Source organism: Tachypleus tridentatus, chromosome 3 (assembly GCF_004210375.1).
Source record: "Tachypleus tridentatus isolate NWPU-2018 chromosome 3, ASM421037v1, whole genome shotgun sequence".
Lineage (NCBI taxonomy): Eukaryota > Metazoa > Arthropoda > Merostomata > Xiphosura > Limulidae > Tachypleus > Tachypleus tridentatus.
The window spans coordinates 56617647-56638010 of record NC_134827.1 but is presented as its reverse complement, the minus strand read 5'-3'; the positions used below and the strand labels follow the sequence as shown (position 1 = coordinate 56638010).

The window sequence follows — 20364 nt, the reverse complement described above, 5'->3', positions numbered from 1 at the left end:
ATTGCTAATACATAACATATAGTTTATTGTCAAAACTGATTACTAACACATAACATAGTTTATTGTTAAAACAGATTGCTAGTACATATAGTTTATTGTTAAATCAGATTGCTAGTACATAACATATAGTTTATTGTTAAAACAGATTGCTAACACATAACATATAGTTTATTGTTAAAACAGATTACTAACACATAACATATAGAGTATTGTTTAAACAGATTGCTAATACATAACATAGTTTATTGTTAAAACAGATTGCTAACATAACATATAGTTTATTGTTAAAACAGATTGCTAATACATATAGTTTATTGTTAAAACAGATTGCTAATACATATAGTTTATTGTTAAAACAGATTGCTAATACATAACATATAGTTTATTGTTAAAACAGATTACTAATACATAACATATAGATTATTGTTAAAACACATTGCTAATACATAACATATAGAGTATTGTTAAAACAGATTGCTAACACAACATATAGTTTATTGTTAAAACAGATTTCTAATACATATAGTTTATTGTTAAAACAGATTGCTAGTACATAACATATAGTTTATTGTTAAAACAGATTGCTAACACATAACATATAGTTTATTGTTAAAACAGATTACTAACACATAACATATAGTGTATTGTTAAAACAGATTACTAACACATAACATAGTTTATTGTTAAAACAGATTGCTAGTACATAACATACAGTTTATTGTTAAAACAGATTGCTAATACATAACATATAGTTTATTGTTAAAACAGATTGCTAATACATAAGTTTATTGTTAAAAGAAACAGATTGCTAATACATAACATAGTTTATTGTTAAAACAGACTGCTAATACATAACATATAGTTTATTGTTAAAACAGATTTCTAATACATAACATATAGTTTATTGTTAAAACAGATTGCTAATACATAACATATAGTTTATTGTTAAAACAGATTACTAATACATAACATGTAGTTTATTGTTAAAACAGATTACTAATACATAACATGTAGATTATTGTTAAAACACATTGCTAATACATAACATATAGAGTATTGTTTAAACAGATTGCTAATACATAACATAGTTTATTGTTAAAACAGATTGCTAACATAACATATAGTTTATTGTTAAAACAGATTGCTAATACATATAGTTTATTGTTAAAACAGATTGCTAATACATATAGTTTATTGTTAAAACATATTGCTAGTACATAACATATAGTTTATTGTTGAAACAGATTACTAACACATAACATATAGTTTATTGTTAAAACATTGCTAGTACATAACATATAGTTTATTGTTAAAACAGATTACTAACACGTAACATATAGTGTATTGTTAAAACAGATTACTAACACATAACATAGTTTATTGTTAAAACAGATTGCTAGACTTTATTGTTAAAACAGATTGCTAACATATAGTTTATTGTTAAAACAGATTGCTAGTACATAACATATAGTTTATTGTTAAAACAGATTGCTAGTACATATAGTTTATTGTTAAAACAGATTGCTAGTACATAACATATAGTTTATTGTCAAAACTGATTACTAACACATAACATAGTTTATTGTTAAAACAGATTGCTAGTACATATAGTTTATTGTTAAAACAGATTGCTAGTACATAACATATAGTTTATTGTTAAAACAGATTGCTAACACATAACATATAGTTTATTGTTAAAACAGATTACTAACACATAACATATAGTGTATTGTTAAAACAGATTACTAACACATAACATAGTTTATTGTTAAAACAGATTGCTAGTACATATAGTTTATTGTTAAAACAGATTGCTAGTACATATAGTTTATTGTTAAAACAGATTGCTAGTACATATAGTTTATTGTTAAAACAGACTACTAACACATAACATATAATTTATTGTTAAAACAGATTACTAACACATAACATATAGTTTATTGTTAAAACAGATTACTAACACATAACATATAGTTTATTGTTAAAACAGATTACTAACACATAACATATAGTTTATTGTTAAAACAGATTACTAACACAACATATAGTTTATTCTTAAAACAGTTTACTAACACATAAGATATAGTTTATTGTTAAAACAGATTACTAACATATAACATATAGTTTATTGTTAAAACAGATTGCTAATACATAACATATAGTTTATTGTTAAAACAGATTGCTAATACATAACATATAGTTTATTGTTAAAACAGATTGCTAATACATAACATATAGTTTATTGTTAAAACAGATTACTAACACATAACATATAGTTTATTGTTAAAACAGATTACTAACACATAACATATAGTTTATTGTTAAAACAGATTACTAACACATAACATATAGTTTATTGTTAAAACAGATTACTAACACCTAACATATAGTTTATTGTTAAAACAGATTACTAACACATAACATATAGTTTATTGTTAAAACAGATTACTAACACATAACATATAGTTTATTGTTAAAACAGATTACTAACACATAACATATAGTGTATTGTTAAAACAGATTGCTAGTACATAACATACAGTTTATTGTTAAAACAGATTGCTAATACATAACATATAGTTTATTGCTAAAACAGATTACTAATACATAAGTTTTTTGTTAAAAGAAACAGATTGCTAATACATAACATAGTTTATTGTTAAAACAGACTGCTAATACATAACATATAGTTTATTGTTAAAACAGATTGCTAATACATAACATATAGTTTATTGTTAAAACAGATTACTATTACATAACATGTAGATTATTGTTAAAACACATTGCTAATATATAACATATAGAGTATTGTTTAAACAGATTGCTAATACATAACATAGTTTATTGTTAAAACAGATTGCTAACATAACATATAGTTTATTGTTAAAACAGATTGCTAACACATAACATATAGTTTATTGTTAAAACATTGCTAGTACATAACATATAGTTTATTGTTAAAACATTGCTAGTACATAACATATAGTTTATTGTTAAAACAGATTACTAACACATAACATATAGTGTATTGTTAAAACAGATTACTAACACATAACATAGTTTATTGTTAAAACAGATTGCTAATAGATAACATATAGTTTATTGTTAAAACAGATTGCTAATACATAACATATAGTTTATTGTTTAAACAGATTACTAACACAACATATAGTTTATTGTTAAAACAGATTGCTAACACAACATATACTTTATTGTTAAAACAGATTGATAACACATAACATATAGTGTATTGTTAAAACAGATTACTAATACATAACATATAGTTTATTGTTAAAACAGATTACTAATACATAACATAGATTATTGTTAAAACAGATTGCTAACACGTAACATATAGTTTATTGTTAAAACAGATTACTAACACATAACATATAGTGTATTGTTAAAACAGATTGCTAATACATAACATATAGTTTATTGTTAAAACAGATTGCTAATACATAACATATAGTTTATTGTTAAAACAGATTACTAATACATAACATATAGTTTATTGTTAAAACAGATTGCTAATACATAACATACAGTTTATTGTTAAAACAGATTACTAATACATAACATAGTTTATTGTTAAAACAGATTGCTAACACAACATATAGTTTATTGTTAAAACAGATTGCTAATACATATAGTTTATTGTTAAAACAGATTGCTAGTACATAACATAGTTTATTGTTAAAACAGATTGCTAACACATAACATATAGTTTAATGTTAAAACAGATTGCTAATACATAAGTTTATTGTTAAAAGAAACAGATTGCTAATACATAACATATTTTATTGTTAAAACAGACTGCTAATACATTACATATAGTTTATTGTTAAAACAGATTGCTAATACATAACATATAGTTTATTGTTAAAACAGATTACTAATACATAACATATAGATTATTGTTAAAACACATTGCTAATACATAACATATAGTTTATTGTTAAAACAGATTGCTAACACATGACATAGTTTATTGTTAAAACAGATTGCTAGTACATAACATATAGTTTATTGTTAAAACAGATTACTAACACATAACATATAGTGTATTGTTAAAACAGATTACTAACACATAACATAGTTTATTGTTAAAACAGATTGCTAGTACATAACATATAGTTTTTTGTTCAAACAGATTACTAACACATAACATATAGTTTATTGTTAAAACAGATTACTAACACATAACATATAGTTTATTGTTAAAACAGATTGCTAGTACATAACATATAGTTTATTGTTAAAACTGATTACTAATACATAACATAGATTATTGTTAAAACAGATTGCTAATACATAACATATAGTTTATTGTTAAAATAAACATTGCTATAGTTTATTGTTAAAACAGATTGCTAACACATAACATATAGTTTATTGTTAAAACAGATTGCTAACACATAACATATAGTTTATTGTTAAAACTTTGATTTGATATTAATAACTTTTTTATTTTCTGAATATGTTTATTGGAGATTGTAAGAAAACAATATTTTTATTGTACGACCTTATGGAAATATGCAAAAACTACCAAAAATCATTTTTTCCATGTTTTTACAGAAGCAAAATATAATTATCTTCATAATCTATTTGTTTTTCATTTCGTCATGAGTAAGGAACTGGTATTGATTTGTTCTTTTAACATTGTAGTACACAATTCTTTTTTTAACTCTAGCCAGAGGACTGAAAGGATCGTGTCCACTGATTGTGCTGTATTCTGAAGGCACTAGAACAAGAAGCCGTACGTGTAAGTTTAACAGTTAGAACATACAAATTGATCTTGACTTAAGTATTCATTTTATAACAGAATGATTGAATTTTAGAATGAACTGCTTTCAGCAACAGTTTTCAGAATTTAATGGGAGTTTAAGATGGAAATTGTTTCCTGAAACGTAATGAGTAGATTTAAGATTTAACTTTTCCAAGGTGGATAAACAAAGAGAGTCTTGGATGTTGAACTTTCCCTTTGTTGTCTGTAGGTCATGTTTTATAAAATATTCGAATGTACGTATCTATTCAGATTTGGACTTGTAGGCAACATCTGTTTGAATTATTGTTTTTTTTTCAATTGACTACTGTAACTTCAACATATTATTTTTTTTATTGTCACAGAAACTATAATTGGAAAAATTTACCATCTTGTGTCACTCAAAATGGATAATCGTGGTTCTAACTCTGCACTCAGTCTCAATTCAGCTATGAGACCACCTACCTCTCAAAGACCTCCCATGTCACAAAGACCCCCGACTACAAATGCACCGATGAGTCGAGCAGGACCACCTGGTACGGCATCTCGCTTGATATCGGCTGCTAGTGGCCGACCTAGTACTCGAGGAAGTATAGCTCAGGGAATCGGCCTGTCTGCCCAGATTGCCGTGAGTGACCGACCAGTGTCACAGCAAGGACTCGTTGCTCCAAAAACTGGTTCTCGCGTCCAGCAACGCCAAGTGCAAGATAAATCTTACTTCGTTGGGCTGCTTCGCAGTAAGATTTCCGAACTTTCTACCGAGATTTCTCGAATGACTAAAGAAAGCGAGAGCCTGTCTCATGAACAGTCTACTTACTTGACATATGAGAAACGAGCAGAAGTGTTAGCTTCTGAATTGAAAGATCTGCAAGGAGAACTGGCAGATTACAACCTTCTGGTTGATAAATTGAACACAGATGCAGAAATGGATGAAGTAGAAGCTGAATACAAAGAGCTCAAGGTTCGTGATTCGTACATTCAAACTGTGGCAGGAATTTTGTGTGCGTTGAAGGCTGAAATTTGTGATTGTAAGAGGCAAACCTTAAAGATCCATGTTATTATGCAACTTAATCTCTAATCAAATATTGAGAAATGATTTATATTAAAGAGGATTGGAAGAAAGAATGAAACTTGATGAAATTATAATAATGAAAATTTGTTTACTATTTTCTTAAATTCTGAAAGAATAATTTCTTCTTTAGGCTCAAAATGAACAAGAGAGTAAAAGCATTGATGTTATCTTCGAAGAAAGGCAGGCTAAAGAAACTGTGGTACGACAACTCGAAGCTGAAATCGATCAAGAGAGATATATGGCTGAGAACTTAATAGCAGCCATGAAACCAGAATTAAAACAGAAGTAATTTCTTTTTTATATTAATTCACAGCACAGAAAATCTCAAAGTAAGTCATGATTAGTGCTCTTCAATTTTCTCTGTAGTTCTTCGTTAATCTTATTTAATAGTTAAAATTGTTTCATTTAAAATTAAGAAAAACTCATAAAGTGTATGAGCACTTTTACTTTTCCATTTTAAACCATGTTTCGAGAAATCCTGGTTTCTATGGGGACTAAAACTTTCATCTGGCATTTAGTATTTTCTCCCACTTGTTTGTTTTTCTTCTTTCAATTCAACCAATCAGTATGCAAGTTTAGACTCAGACAGGACCAGAGACAATTGGTTCAGGCAATAAGGTCAAGTTGTTGTTCATATTGTGATCATTAGCTTCTGTAAAAGTAAATAAATATACCTTCCATTTCCTGGTACAAACAGTCAGGTGGGACTCCACTAGAGACCTTTACTTGTGAAGTGTTGTAGTGATGAATAGACTAGACCTATTCTGAAACAACTACTTGGTCTATTGATATCACAAGGTTTATTGTATTATGATTAGCAGACTAGACCTATTCTGAAACAACTACTTGGTCTATTGATATCACAAGGTTTATTGTATTGTGATTAGTAGACTGGACCTATTCTGTAACAACCTGTTTGGTCTATTGATATCACAAGGTTTATTGTATTGTGATTAGTAGACTAGACCTATTCTGTAACAACCTGTTTTGTCTATTGATATCACAAGGTTTATTGTATTGTGATTAGTAGACTAGACCTATTCTGTAACAACCTGTTTGGTCTATTCATATCACAAGGTTTATTGTGTTGTGATTAGTAGACTGGACCTATTCTGTAACAACCTGTTGGTCTATTGATATCACAAGGTTTATTGTATTGTGATTAGTAGACTAGACCTGTTCTGAAACAACCTGTTTGGCCTATTGATATCACAAGGTTTATTATATTGTGATTAGTAGACTGGACCTATTCTGTAACAACCTGTTTGGTCTATTGATATCACAAGGTTTATTGTGTTGTAATTAGTAGACTAGACCTATTCTGTAACAACCTGTTTGGTCTATTGATATCACAAGGTTTATTGTATTGTGATTAGTAGACTAGACCTATTCTATAACAACCTGTTTTGTCTATTGATATCACAAGGTTTATTGTATTGTGATTAGTAGACTGGACCTATTCTGTAACAACCTATTTGGTCTATTGATATCACAAGGTTTATTGTATTGTGATTAGTAGACTAGACCTATTCTGTAACAACCTGTTTGGTCTATTGATATCACAAGGTTTATTGTATTGTGATTAGTAGACTAGACCTATTCTGTAACAACCCGTTTGGTCTACTGATATCACAAGGTTTATTGTTTTGTGATTGGTAGACTAGACCTATTCTGTAACAACCTGTTTGGTCTATTGATATCACAAGGTTTATTGCATTGTGATTAGTAGACCAGACCTATTCTGTAACAATTTGTTTGGTCTATTGATATCACAAGGTTTATTGTGTTGTTATTGGTAGACTTTACTTGGAGAAGTGGAGGGTATTCATTACTTAAATCGAAGTTTAAAAGCCACTATTTAACTACAATAACAGAAGCCCTTGGTAACAGATCCCAACATATCTAAACAAGCACGTGTCTGGCGGTGGATTGCATGTATACAAAAATTGTATACTTGCATACTTGTTAATTGGTCAACCTTGCTGCATCAGTTGTGGGTGTCAAGGGATATTTCCTAACAAAGAGATGGTCTAACTGATCTTAAAGCATGGTGATGTTGGAGGTAAAAATATTCTAACACTTGCTCAAAAGAAACGTGTTATTTGGTGAAATATGACAAACATGGTTTGCAGAAGAAAATATTTGTTTTCTCAACAGATTCAGCAGTTTGAAAGAAAGCAGCCAGAGTTTGAGGAATGACCTCAGCAGATTTCAACAACAGTTGGATAGCCTCAACTCTCAGAAAACTTCACTTGAAGATGAGTTGGCTATGTCACAGGTAAAATTCACTAAACGTCTCAATAGTCAGTTGAAAACTAACTTGTGGCACAGCTAAAAAACAAATTATTTATGACTAGCTATTATTAGCTGTGATTCATATTTTGCATGATAAATAAATACTGTAAAGATAGTTTTTACGCGTGTAACGAGATAATGTTTAACATAATTGATGTGATTTGTTTGCATGTACACACAGACAAAAAGTTATTTCTGCGCTGAATTTCTTGTATAAAATAAGAAATAATTTTTTACAAGTTGAAGGGGGTCATTTGTTAACACCCCTAATGGTAGTTAAACCCCTCTTGCATTATTGTGATTGGTGGGTTACCTCATGTAAGAAAAGATGTTCAGTTTCTAGAGGTTTCGGAGGAGAACCACCATGAAGATTCTAGGTTTGGTGGGATAATTATTTGCAGAAGAGAGGATATTTAGTTATTGAGCAGGGTTCAGGGAAGGCCTAGCAGCTTTGGAAGGGTTATTTTTTATTATTTAAGTACAATATAGAAATCATTGAGTACAATAAACAAATTATTATAACCCACTAATTCACCTTAAGCCTTTTTAAAGGATTGTTGTTGTTGTGTCTACAATTCAAATGATACGTTATGGAAAGGAATATCTCTCAAAAATGAAAACTTACACAAAGAACTGTGTTTCAGAGGCAAGAAATCTTAGAAAATAAGAAGTAACTCTGAAGCTAACACAATTAAAATAAGTTTAGAAGTTATATAAAGTGTGGCATCTGCAGTGTGAAAGTGGGTTTTGTCCAGGTGCTCCAGTTTCCCTCACATCTAAATTATTCTGAACATTAGACCTCATGGTCCCAGCCTCCTGAAAGGGTCTCTATACCTCAAGACTTAATCTTTGTAAGTCATAATTTTAATCTCTTTAAATTTTAAAACCAAGACTTGCTAGTCATGACCCATGTGTGTGTCCTTTCTTGTGCAACATCTTCAAGTGGTACAAACTACCAACCATGATGAAGTACAGGGTGTTCGGAAAGTCACTGTGCAGTTTTGTAATCATGTTTTATTTAGTCTATTTCAAGCCAGCAACTGGTAGCGGTGTTCAGAAACAAAATAAGAAGGATCCAGGCCTGTATTGATGCCAATGGGGGTCACTTTCAACATTGTTTATAATTTCAATGTATTCTGTATTGAAACATGTATATATAAGTATTAATATATAAGTGCACAGTAACTTTCCGAACACCGTGTAGACGTCTGTCAGTGGAAAGATCTTTACATCCTGTCTGTGCATAGCTTTCCAACAACTTCACGATTGTAAGAAGTAAACCCATGGAAAGAACATCACAGTTTGAAAACATTTTCAGGTGTGAGGTTGAAGGGGAACATTTGTTTGTGAACATCCCTGGTGGGAAGAGTAGGAACTATCAGTGTTTTCTCTTCCTTCAATCCAAATTCCTACCACACTAAGTTTTATTCTGTGTAAAATGTATATGTTAAAACAAAATGGTTATTCTTTATAACAATACATGCAATTCATATTGATATAATTAATGTAATGTTGGAAAACACAGTCAAGATTGAAACTATAAAAATGAATCTTTTACTGGAATCAGCATATTTAAAGTAACAGTTAAGCATGAAAACGTGAACTTGATTCGTAGTTTAGTCAAAAGGCAAGAGAAAGAAGCTATTTGTAATTTCAGGTTTAGTTGTATCTGTCAGTTGATGTGTAGAAAATGTTCAGGGCAAGTATTGCTCATAAAAACATTTTTAAATATTTGTAGATCTAATGTTATCTTGTGGCTAATTCATAATATTGTTTAGAAATTCCATTGTGTTTCCTTTGAGGTTTTTAATATATGTAACTGGACACTGGATATCTTGTACACAACATTTATTATGAAACGAATGTAACGAAAATACCATCTCCTATTGAACTTTCATTTAAAACTAGAACTTTGCTGAAACTTGGAAGCTCTAACTTATACACTTTATCTTCCTGCTTACTTCCATTACAATGAATTCCCTTCACACATTGTTGACGATATTTTATTGTTCTTCTGTGTTTGTTTAATTATATTTACATTGTAGCTATGACAACAGCAGGTGCTTGACCCTTGTGAAAGTTTAAGTGTATTAATAGTTTTTATTAAATAATCTTTTTACTATAGAAAAAAAACTTAGTTGAACTGATATTTTGAGGTTTTTAGACAGAAATGTTGAATCCATAAATTCAAATGTTTTTAACAAAAAGGTCTAGATGGTAAGACAAGAGGACAAAACTACATGTTATATAAAATTTGGACACAACCAATAAGGTCGTGCTATCTTTCTGATGTGATGTCATCTTATAGACTAGTTTTTCTTCAGTGTAATAAAATATCAGAATTTGAAGAAGTTTTAGAGCAGAATGAGTTATTTACAGTTTATGGTTGGATACATTTCGTGTGTGTAGTTTTCAGTGAATTTGTAGTAGAAAATGGGTCATTTAACTCCATAATGTACATTATTGAAGTGAAGTGACTATTTTATTCTAATACCAGAGGTACGTTATTATAGTGAAGTAACTGTTTCATTTTAAACAGTGTTTAAATACATTAAAGAAACAGGCTTTAAAATAAGGAATCATGAAGTGAAAGATACTTTTAAAAAAATTCTTAAACATATAAAATTGGAGGTTGAAAGACCACTTGATTAGGCTTAGGTTTAAATCAAGTATTAATAATATTTATCCCTTATGATATTTAGTTTAACAATAAAATAATGCTAGAGTGTTGTCTTTGTAGATACAATGTTTTAAAAAAAATGTTTAGGCAAATAAATGATTTATTCACCTGACAGGTGAAACAAGAAGCTGTAAGCTTGTACGAGAAACTGCGTGAATTGGAAGAAAAGCGAGACACGTTGTTAGAAGAAGAAAGAGGGAGGGGCACTCCACAGCAGGAATGGGACAAGCTTTTGAAACAGGTGAAACGAGAAATATGTTAACTTTTGTTGTTTATATGTGATTCATAAATTTTCTTAACTTTGCACCATTTACCATACCCAGTGTAAACATATGTACAGTGTTTACAAACTACCCCCGTTCCAAAGTTGATATTAACTCTCTAAGTTAGGCATTCTGAAAAGGATTTTCAAAGTATTCCAAAACCTGGAAATATTTGAGAATTTGAAAATGAGGCTCACAGTCAGGAGAGGTTTAAAAAAGTTTCCAAAATTTTGGAAACTGAAGGCTTTAAAATAAGGAATCATGAAGTGAAAGATGCTTTTAAAAAATTCTTAAACATATAAAATTGGAGGTTGAAAGACCACTTGATTAGGCTTAGGTTTAAATCAAGTATTAATAATTAGCAGAAAAGTACTATTGTAGGTAGAAAATAGAATAATAAAAGATAATTTATTCACAGTTAGGCTTAACTGATGTTCTGTCAGTATTAAACTGTCACTTTGTCTAGGGTATTTTATGGTTTCTAACATTTGTTTAGTTACATTAACTGTTAATATTTTTTATTTGAGATTTTTAATAAGGAATAGCAGAAAAGTTGAGTATTTTTCTTAATTGTAAGTGGTTGTTGACATTTTTAAAAATTTAGAACATGCTATACAGCTGTTGCAAAGATGATCAGAAACAGTTCTTCAGTAACGTATCACAAGTCAGATTGTCTTATCAGAGTCAGTTCATCAGTAACGTATCACAAGTCACATTGTCTTATCAGAAACAGTTCATCAGTAACGTATCACAAGTCACGTTGTCTTATCAGAAACAGTTCATCAGTAACGTATCACAAGTCATGTCTTATCAGAAACAGTTCATCAGTAACGTATCACAAGTCAGTTGTCTTATCAGAAACAGTTCATCAGTAACGTATCACAAGTCACGTTGTCTTATCAGAAACAGTTCATCAGTAACGTATCACAAGTCACGTTGTCTTATCAGAAACAGTTCATCAGTAATGTATCACAAGTCGCGTTGTCTTATCAGAAACAGTTCATCAGTAATGTATCACAAGTAGCGTTGTCTTATCAGAATCAGTTCTTTTGAAAGATTTCATGAATCTCATGGTATCAGATTTTATTCTTCAGAAGGAGATCATAAGACACATTGTCTTATCAGAATCAATTTTTGAAATGGTAGCTTTCAGAGTAATCAGATTTGAGATGGGCAAATTGTAAGAACATCTTTTGTGTCCTAACGTAAAATGTATACCAGTCATGCGTCATGAAAAATTCATGGTTTTCAATTTCAAGGTATTAGATTTAAAACAATAGAAGTAAGTCCACATAAAACAACCAAATTTATTTCTCAGATATAAGACATTTATAACTAACCTGATATTTTTTTTTCAGTGTCACTAGGTTAGTTGAGAAATTACTACTCGTATACTGACCATTGGTCAGCTGAAGAAGACAAAAGTCCATCAAGTAGTTTTTACAGAACTGATAATATATAATTGTATTACAGGTGAAAGATGACAATGGAGAGTTAGCAAGCATTGAGAGACAAACGGTCGAAGTGCGAGACAAAATTTCTCGAGCTCAGGAAGAGCTGGCACACTTAGAACAAGAACTCGAAGACCACCAGGGTGAACGCATTACTAAGTATCGAGAGTTACGCAAGAGAGAAGAAGGGATAGACAACTTTTTGGTGTCTTTCGATGAAACCAAAGAAACCGAGGAGGATCGCCAGCATGCTCTGGAGAGAGACATCGTTGAGTTACTGGAACGCATCAGTCGCGGACTTGCGCATTTTCAACACCTTCCTTCGCCTCAAGAGTTTGCGATGTTAAAGGACGATCTCATGTACGTGTTTCGTGAATGTTGTTGTTGAATATCTCTCTAACAAGGATTCTTAGGTCTAGAATTGAATGAGTGTCTTTAAACACGTTAAAAAATAAGTATTGAAACATGCTTAAATAACATTGTCAGATGTGGACTTTCCTCAACATTAAAATATTTTTGTTTGCAAATTTTTGGCCCACCAGAGATTTTGGTATTGTAAATCTCACTAGAGATTTTGTAACAAGTGCCTTCTCTCCTGTTCAGTAACACTGTTTCATAATTGATTGGTGTTGTAAATCTCACCAGATATTTTGTAACAAGTGCCTTCTCTACTGTTCAGTAACACTGTTTCATAATTGATTGGTATTGTAAATCTCACCAGAGATTTTGTAACAAATGCCTTCTCTCCTGTGGTTGTGATGCTATGCCCCATTTTTATTCCTGTAATTCCAGGTTCAAAGAAGGAGAAACAGAAAAAAGTCGAGCCACGGTGACTTCTTTAGGTCATGAACAGAAGAAGCTGGGGCTTGACCTTCAGAAGGTAAAGTGGAGTTATTTTTCTATTTATTCCATTCGTTAACATATTTACTTATCTTTTCAAAGGTACATTTCTATAACATATAAACCTTCATCATAGTGATAGATCATGGAGTACTTTTAATGTAAACGATTATTTGTTATTAAGAAACTGATCATAAATGGTTTCCTCACAACTCCATGCTTACCGTTATCAATAGATTACAATGCTGTACACATTACTGCAGTTTCTGGCTTAATTTACAGTAGTGGAGGTTGGTGTTTAATCTTGAGAAAACATTGAACCAATCATTTCACAAAGTATTGAAATTAAAGACAATTTTAGTAATTGTAGATTGGTAATACGTTAGCTGTAGCTAACAAGGATTCCTAAAGTGATGTATTATGTTTGCTACAAGTAGTAAATTTATTTACGTAAAAATTGTGTTGCAGGATTGGCAATGACAAAACATGCAGAAAGAAGGTAAGAAAGAATACACAAAATTACATGTGAGTAGCCAAACATTTACAAGAAGACTTCATTCATCACTAAATGTTGAATTCTTCAATGTTTCCTGACATCACATTTGAATAAAGTCATTTAAGCTGAATACTGCCATACAGTGACTGATGCTTGCAAACATGTAAAGGGAACTCAGTACTTACCAGCTAGTTATTGTGTATTTATCCCTCTACCTTACTCCTGTAATTTTTACATTACCATCTTGACACCATACGTAATGTTATTCCTTGTCCTTCCCCTTCTTTTCGTACAAGTTCATTGAAGTGAACATTCTTTTTGTATTTATAATTTAATGGTAATATATGTTGTTAACATAATATTTGTGTTGTCAGCTTCTTTAATCTGAGACCATTGAACTTGTAATGATTCCTCCAGGGTGGTAAAAGTTGGCAGAGCACTAGACAAACATTGAGAGGACATTTACAGAATCTACACCTTCCAACTTCACCCCAACATATGCATACAATCAGTTCTGCCCCATGCTAAGGTAATGTTGATTAATGGGGAGGACATCACATGAATCCTGGGAACTGAAGCATATACATACAGATTTCATGCTTGATGTCACTGAAAATCTGAAGAAAAGTAGAATGCGACACAACGTATTGTTTTGATAATTAAGAAACTTGTGTTTTTAAAAATCATACATAGATCAATCAGTTGTGTAAATATCTTTACCCTAAATATTAGTTTGAATTAAATCTTTATTTTTACTAAAATTGTTTTGGTAGATATCATGTTTGTGCAATGAAAAGTCACAAACGGTCCTTATATAAGAATAATTTGTGGGCATGGCCAGGTGGTCAGAGTGCTTGATTTGTTATCTGTGGGTTTAAATTCCCATCCCACAAAACATAGTTGCTCTTTCAGCTATAAAACATTACAAAGTGACAGTCAATCCCACCATTAATTGGTAAAAAATTAGCCCAAGACTTGGCATGGGATGGTGATGATTAGGTGTTTCTCCTCTAGTCTTTTATTACTAAATCAGGAGTGGCTAGCACAGGAAGCCTGTGTGGAGCTGCATGTAAGATTAAAAAATATTTTGTGCTGCTATCTAGTGACCACAAATAAAACTAGATTTTGTAAAATATGGAAATAACATATTCTTATAAATTGAACTCAACTAGATTTTTAGGAGTTATTTCTAATTATGTTAGAGTAACAGATTTTATGTGGCAGCTATATTTTTCTTAGCCCATCCATACACACTGGGCACTATTACACTTAGTGATAGGTGAACCTATATTTGTAGAGTAGCAATACGTTAGTTGTAGCTGTATTAATAAGATTGTTGAAATGTGAAAGAGAAGATTAAGTTGTGTTTTATATGAGCAAATTAATGTTTGTAGATTGAACAACTGGAGTCCAAGGTTCAACAAGAACTTGAGACTCTCAAAGAAAAGATTAAAACCATGGAAGATGAAATGGTAATCTATAGTAACCTGGATCAATTGAAGCTAACTGCCGAAGACAGACGGCAGCGGCTGATCGAAGAAGAAAAGCATCTTCATGCAAAGAGGGACGTCGTAAAGAAAGTGAGAGAGATTCAAATTAATGTTAGAATAATCAAGAGCTAGAAACTAATGACAGAAGAGTTTTTCTCTCTTCCGTTAGGTCAAAATATCATCCAACATTCTACATTCCAACAGAAGAGTTTTTCTCTCTTCCGTTAGGTCAAAATATCATCCAACATTCTACATTCCAACAGAAGGGTTTTTCTCTCTTCCGTTAGGTCAAAATATCATCCAACATTCTACATTCCAACAGAAGAGTTTTTTCTCTCTTCCGTTAGGTCAAAATATCATCCAACATTCTACATTCCAACAGAAGAGTTTTTCTCTCTTTTGTTAGGTCAAAATATCATCCAACATTCTACATTCCAACAGAAGAGTTTTTTCTCTCTTTTGTTAGGTCAAAATATCATCCAACATTCTACATTCCAACAGAAGAGTTTTTCTCTCTTCCGTTAGGTCAAAATATCATCCAACATTCTACATTCCAACAGAAGAGTTTTTCTCTCTTCCGTTAGGTCAAAATATCATCCAACATTCTACATTCCAACAGAAGGTTTTTCTTTCTTCTGTTAGGTCAAAATATCATCCAACATTCTACATTCCAACAGAAGAGTTTTTTCTCTCTTCCGTTAGGTCAAAATATCATCCAACATTCTATGTTCCAACAGAAGAGTTTTTTCTCTCTTCTGTTAGGTCAAAATATCATCCAACATTCTATATTCCAACAGAAGAGTTTTTTTCTCTCTTCCGTTAGGTCAAAATATCATCCAACATTCTACATTCCAACAGAAGAGTTTTTCTCTCTTCCGTTAGGTCAAAATATCATCCAACATTCTACATTCCAACAGAAGAGTTTTTTCTCTCTTTTGTTAGGTCAAAATATCATCCAACATTCTACATTCCAACAGAAGAGTTTTTCTCTCTTCCGTTAGGTCAAAATATCATCCAACATTCTACATTCCAACAGAAGAGTTTTTTCTCTCTTCCGTTAGGTCAAAATATCATCCAACATTCTACATTCCAACAGAAGAGTTTTTCTTTCTTCTGTTAGGTCAAAATATCATCCAACATTCTACATTCCAACAGAAGAGTTTTTTCTCTCTTCCGTTAGGTCAAAATATCATCCAACATTCTACGTTCCAACAGAAGAGTTTTTTCTCTCTTCTGTTAGGTCAAAATATCATCCAACATTCTATATTCCAACAGAAGAGTTTTTTTCTCTCTTCCGTTAGGTCAAAATATCATCCAACATTCTACATTTTAACTGTCTATGAATGACTTTTTATACCAATTAGTTACTGTACCAGAATATTTATTTATTCACTTCTGCGTAAAAGCAAAATTATTGGTGGCAATAAGAGTTATTACCACGTGGAGTTGATTAGCTGTTTTCTTTTTTGTCTATTTGTTTAAAATTAGGGCAGTTATCTAAAAATAACCATTCTGAAAGAAACTAGCACTTGATTAATTTATTTGAGCTAGTTTCAACGATACATGAAAAAAAAAACGAAAGTTAATAAGTTTGCTCAAAACCTTTTGTAGTTGATGGACATTTAAGTTTGTTGACTATGTTTTAGTAAGCTGAAGCTTTATAGTGAGGTACATAGAAAACAAACTTCCACAATAAATACATCTGTTTCTGGCATTCATTTTAGGTTTTGTCAGAGGCCAGCAGTCAGTATGAAGAACTTAAAAGCAAGCTCAATGACAACGAGACGTTCACTCAACTTAAGAACTTGGAGCGCCGTTGGCAACACCAAGAACAGAATAATTTTGCCATGAAGGAATTCATTGCAACAAAGAAAGCTGAAACTGATTTTCGTCCGACCCAGAAAGTGGTTCTCGGCTTTATTAATGAGTATAATAAACTTCTTCAAAACTCTCTGTCAAAAGGTTCCTATGGCCAGTGAATTGTTAACTTTGTCACTCTTGTCACATTTTAATAGAATATTTTCAGATGTTTGCTCTTTTCTTGTCCAATTTATCTCATGGGTAGTGTTTCACTTATTTACTTTTGTATAATTTGTGATAAGTTGTAAAATAATGATTAATAATATTCATTAATAGTGTATAACATAGTATAAAAATAGGTCACTTACTGGTGGACACAGTTTGGCCATGTGGTATGGATTTTGATAATGGCAATCCAGGTTGAAATCCACGGATATGACAAAATGTTACGTACGTCCTAAGCTGTCACAAGTTATAAGAGTGACAGTCAGTCCCTGTAGCAGAGTTTCTGCTGATGTATTTCCTTTTCTCTGGTCAGTTTAAAATTAGGGTTAACAGTAAGTAGCATTAACATATATATAGATACCTTTAGTTTCAATAGGAAATGATACTAGCACTGACTTAAAAAATAAATTCTAATAAACATCACAGTTTTTTCATTTTACTGTTAAAATGTTTTAAAAATTGTTTCAAACAAGTTAATCTCACTCTGTTATATAACAATGAAACCTTCACATTAGGATTTAAAAACCTCGCAGCTCATTGCATTCTGGGTATTTTTCTGTGTTTCTAAGATAACAACTAGTCTTAATAACCAGCACTTCATAGACAGCACATTATCTAGCTTTGTGATTAATAACACTATGTAACAAAAGTTTTACTTGTTCCTGGACAGAAAGTGTTATTTCACAGTTCCTTATGCCTAAAGTAAATAGAAAATACCTATTTTTCTCTTCAAACTTTGCTTTTGTGACCTGGGAGCGTATAAAGAAAACATGATGGGAGACTATATTTGGAGGATGATACGTGAAAGTGATTTACATTACAGTCGCAAATCTCGAAAAACTACTCACTTGTAAACATTTTTGTATAACTTTAGTATAAATACATGTAAATCTTGATTCATATGTTGTTTTATTCAGACCTTATGTAAATGAAAATGTCCAAATTTGCCTGTTTTTACATACAAAATAGATTAATTTCTAAATTTTATTATCTAGATCACAAAAGCAAAGTTTGAAGTGAATAATGGCCATTTTCTGTACTTTTACAACATAAGTGATTAAGAAATAACACATACTATCCAGGAACAAAATTTGTGTTACATAGTGTAATGAATACTCTATACAAATTGTTCCACCTGGTGGTGTCACATTTTCTCTGGCTGGAGATTAGTTTCTTGTGTATCTAATTAATGGACATTATTTTATGTGTTCATGCTATTGTGATATTTAAATGTAATTTTAAAGAAAGAGAAGTATCAGCTATTACATAATCATTTGCGAGGATGCTGTGCAACAGCCATTAACAAGAGTGGTATTTTTGACTTTGATCGTAAGCAGGGGTAAATTTCAGTTTTAAAAATGTCTGCTGAAAGCAATATCTTATATTTCAAAAAAACTTAAACACAAGCCATGTAGATTAAAAATACGTGTTATCACCATATGAGAAGATGTAACATCATGCAAGTTTTCTTTAAGTTAAGATTTATGGAACCAGACATGTAAAGCTTAGTTTAAATTGAACATCACTCATGACTTAATGTTGTGGAAATTAAAGTTTACTCAATATTTTATTTAATGTTACTTTTACTTACAGTAACATTGATTAGAAGGTTTCATTTGTCTATTTTTAATTGGTTAATATTTATATTATTAAGATTACCTTGCAGTGTTAACTTAGCGGACAGAGAAATAATACAAATATTCAAACGTTGTTAGATGTTGGGACAACCAAAACTATCTGTAATGGTATCCAACTAATAGTAACATTGATTAGAAGGTTTCATTTGTTTATTTTTAATTGGTTAATATTTATATTGTATTTTTATTACTAAGATTACCTTGCAGTGTTAGGTTAGTGGACAGAGAAATAATACAAATATTCGAACATTGTTAGATATTGTTGGGACAACCACAACTATTTGTAACGGTATCCAACTAAGGAAACTATACATTCCAATCTTTATAAGTAAGAATATTTAATTTGTTTTATGATCCTTACTGGATTAAATTTTAGTTGTGATCTATATTGGTCTAATCATGGGGCACCTCAGAAGATCTGCATCTTGCAAGTTATGTATGTAAAAAAAAAAAAAATTGCTTATCCGAATGATACATGTTGGTGGTAATTGTAACAACAGAACCAGATGTGTAGTTTGTTACTGGTAATAATAAAAACAAATGCTTGTCTGATTGGAGTCTTTGTACATGTTTTCTAATTAAAACACATTGGTATTTCTTTAAGTTAATAACACACCACAAAACACAAAATCTGGTCAAGTATTTTTAAGAATTAATTATGTTAAAATAAATAATTACATGTCACTCATTCTACATGTTTTATAGTCTTGGTGAACCAGTAGGACATTTGCATACAAGTTTATACTGCAAGAGATACATCCAACTGTGTCTTTTGTCTGACTTTAAAAATAATAGAAATAACTTTTTTTATATATAGAGAGAACCCTGGTGAGTGTTTTATTTACAAAAGAAAAATCCCTTAATTTTGGTGAATATTATGAAACTGACATTTTCATAAAGTATTGTATGTTTTGTATGATTTTCTGTGCTATAAAAAATTAATGTTGTTGGATGATCAAACCGGTTATTCGTCGTTAGGACAATGTTGTATTCTGTTTGTACTGTTCAACTGCAGAGAAGTACATAAAGATTATGACTCCTACCCTGCCAAAATTTATATTTGTGTCCATTAGTCCTTCTGTTCTTTTAACAGACTTTCCATAATTTTCCCACTACTGATGTAAGTGGTCTGTAATTACTGGGACAATTGTTTTCACCTCCTTTGAAAAGAGTAGTTACATTATTTAACATCCAATCCTCTGGTGTCTGTCCACTGTTCAGTGACTGATGGAAAATAGTAGAAAGTGGCTCATATATCCAATCGTTAACTTTGATTGTTCTTTTAACTTCCCACATTTTTCTTAAGTACCTCAGAATGGATGCAGTTGTTATGTTCATTCTTGTTTTCAA

General features: G+C 30.7%; 1 protein-coding gene across 2 annotated transcripts in view; it reads left to right on the top strand.

The window, feature by feature from the left end:
• The window catches only part of LOC143246924 (intraflagellar transport protein 74 homolog), a 36695-nt gene extending 17129 nt beyond the window's left edge, over positions 1-19566 (top strand). The window contains exons 2-10 of one of the 2 annotated variants that reach the window (XM_076494196.1): positions 4694-4765; positions 5131-5726; positions 5968-6122; positions 7995-8115; positions 10928-11053; positions 12549-12886; positions 13319-13406; positions 15257-15442; positions 17077-19566. In XM_076494196.1, coding sequence (XP_076350311.1) covers positions 5172-5726; positions 5968-6122; positions 7995-8115; positions 10928-11053; positions 12549-12886; positions 13319-13406; positions 15257-15442; positions 17077-17331 — 1824 coding nt within the window. In that variant the 5' untranslated portion in view covers positions 4694-4765; positions 5131-5171 and the 3' untranslated portion in view covers positions 17332-19566. The remainder of the gene's footprint in view (positions 1-4693; positions 4766-5130; positions 5727-5967; positions 6123-7994; positions 8116-10927; positions 11054-12548; positions 12887-13318; positions 13407-15256; positions 15443-17076) is intronic. The other variant, XM_076494197.1, reaches the window with a different exon arrangement.
• Positions 19567-20364: the final 798 nt, after the last annotated feature.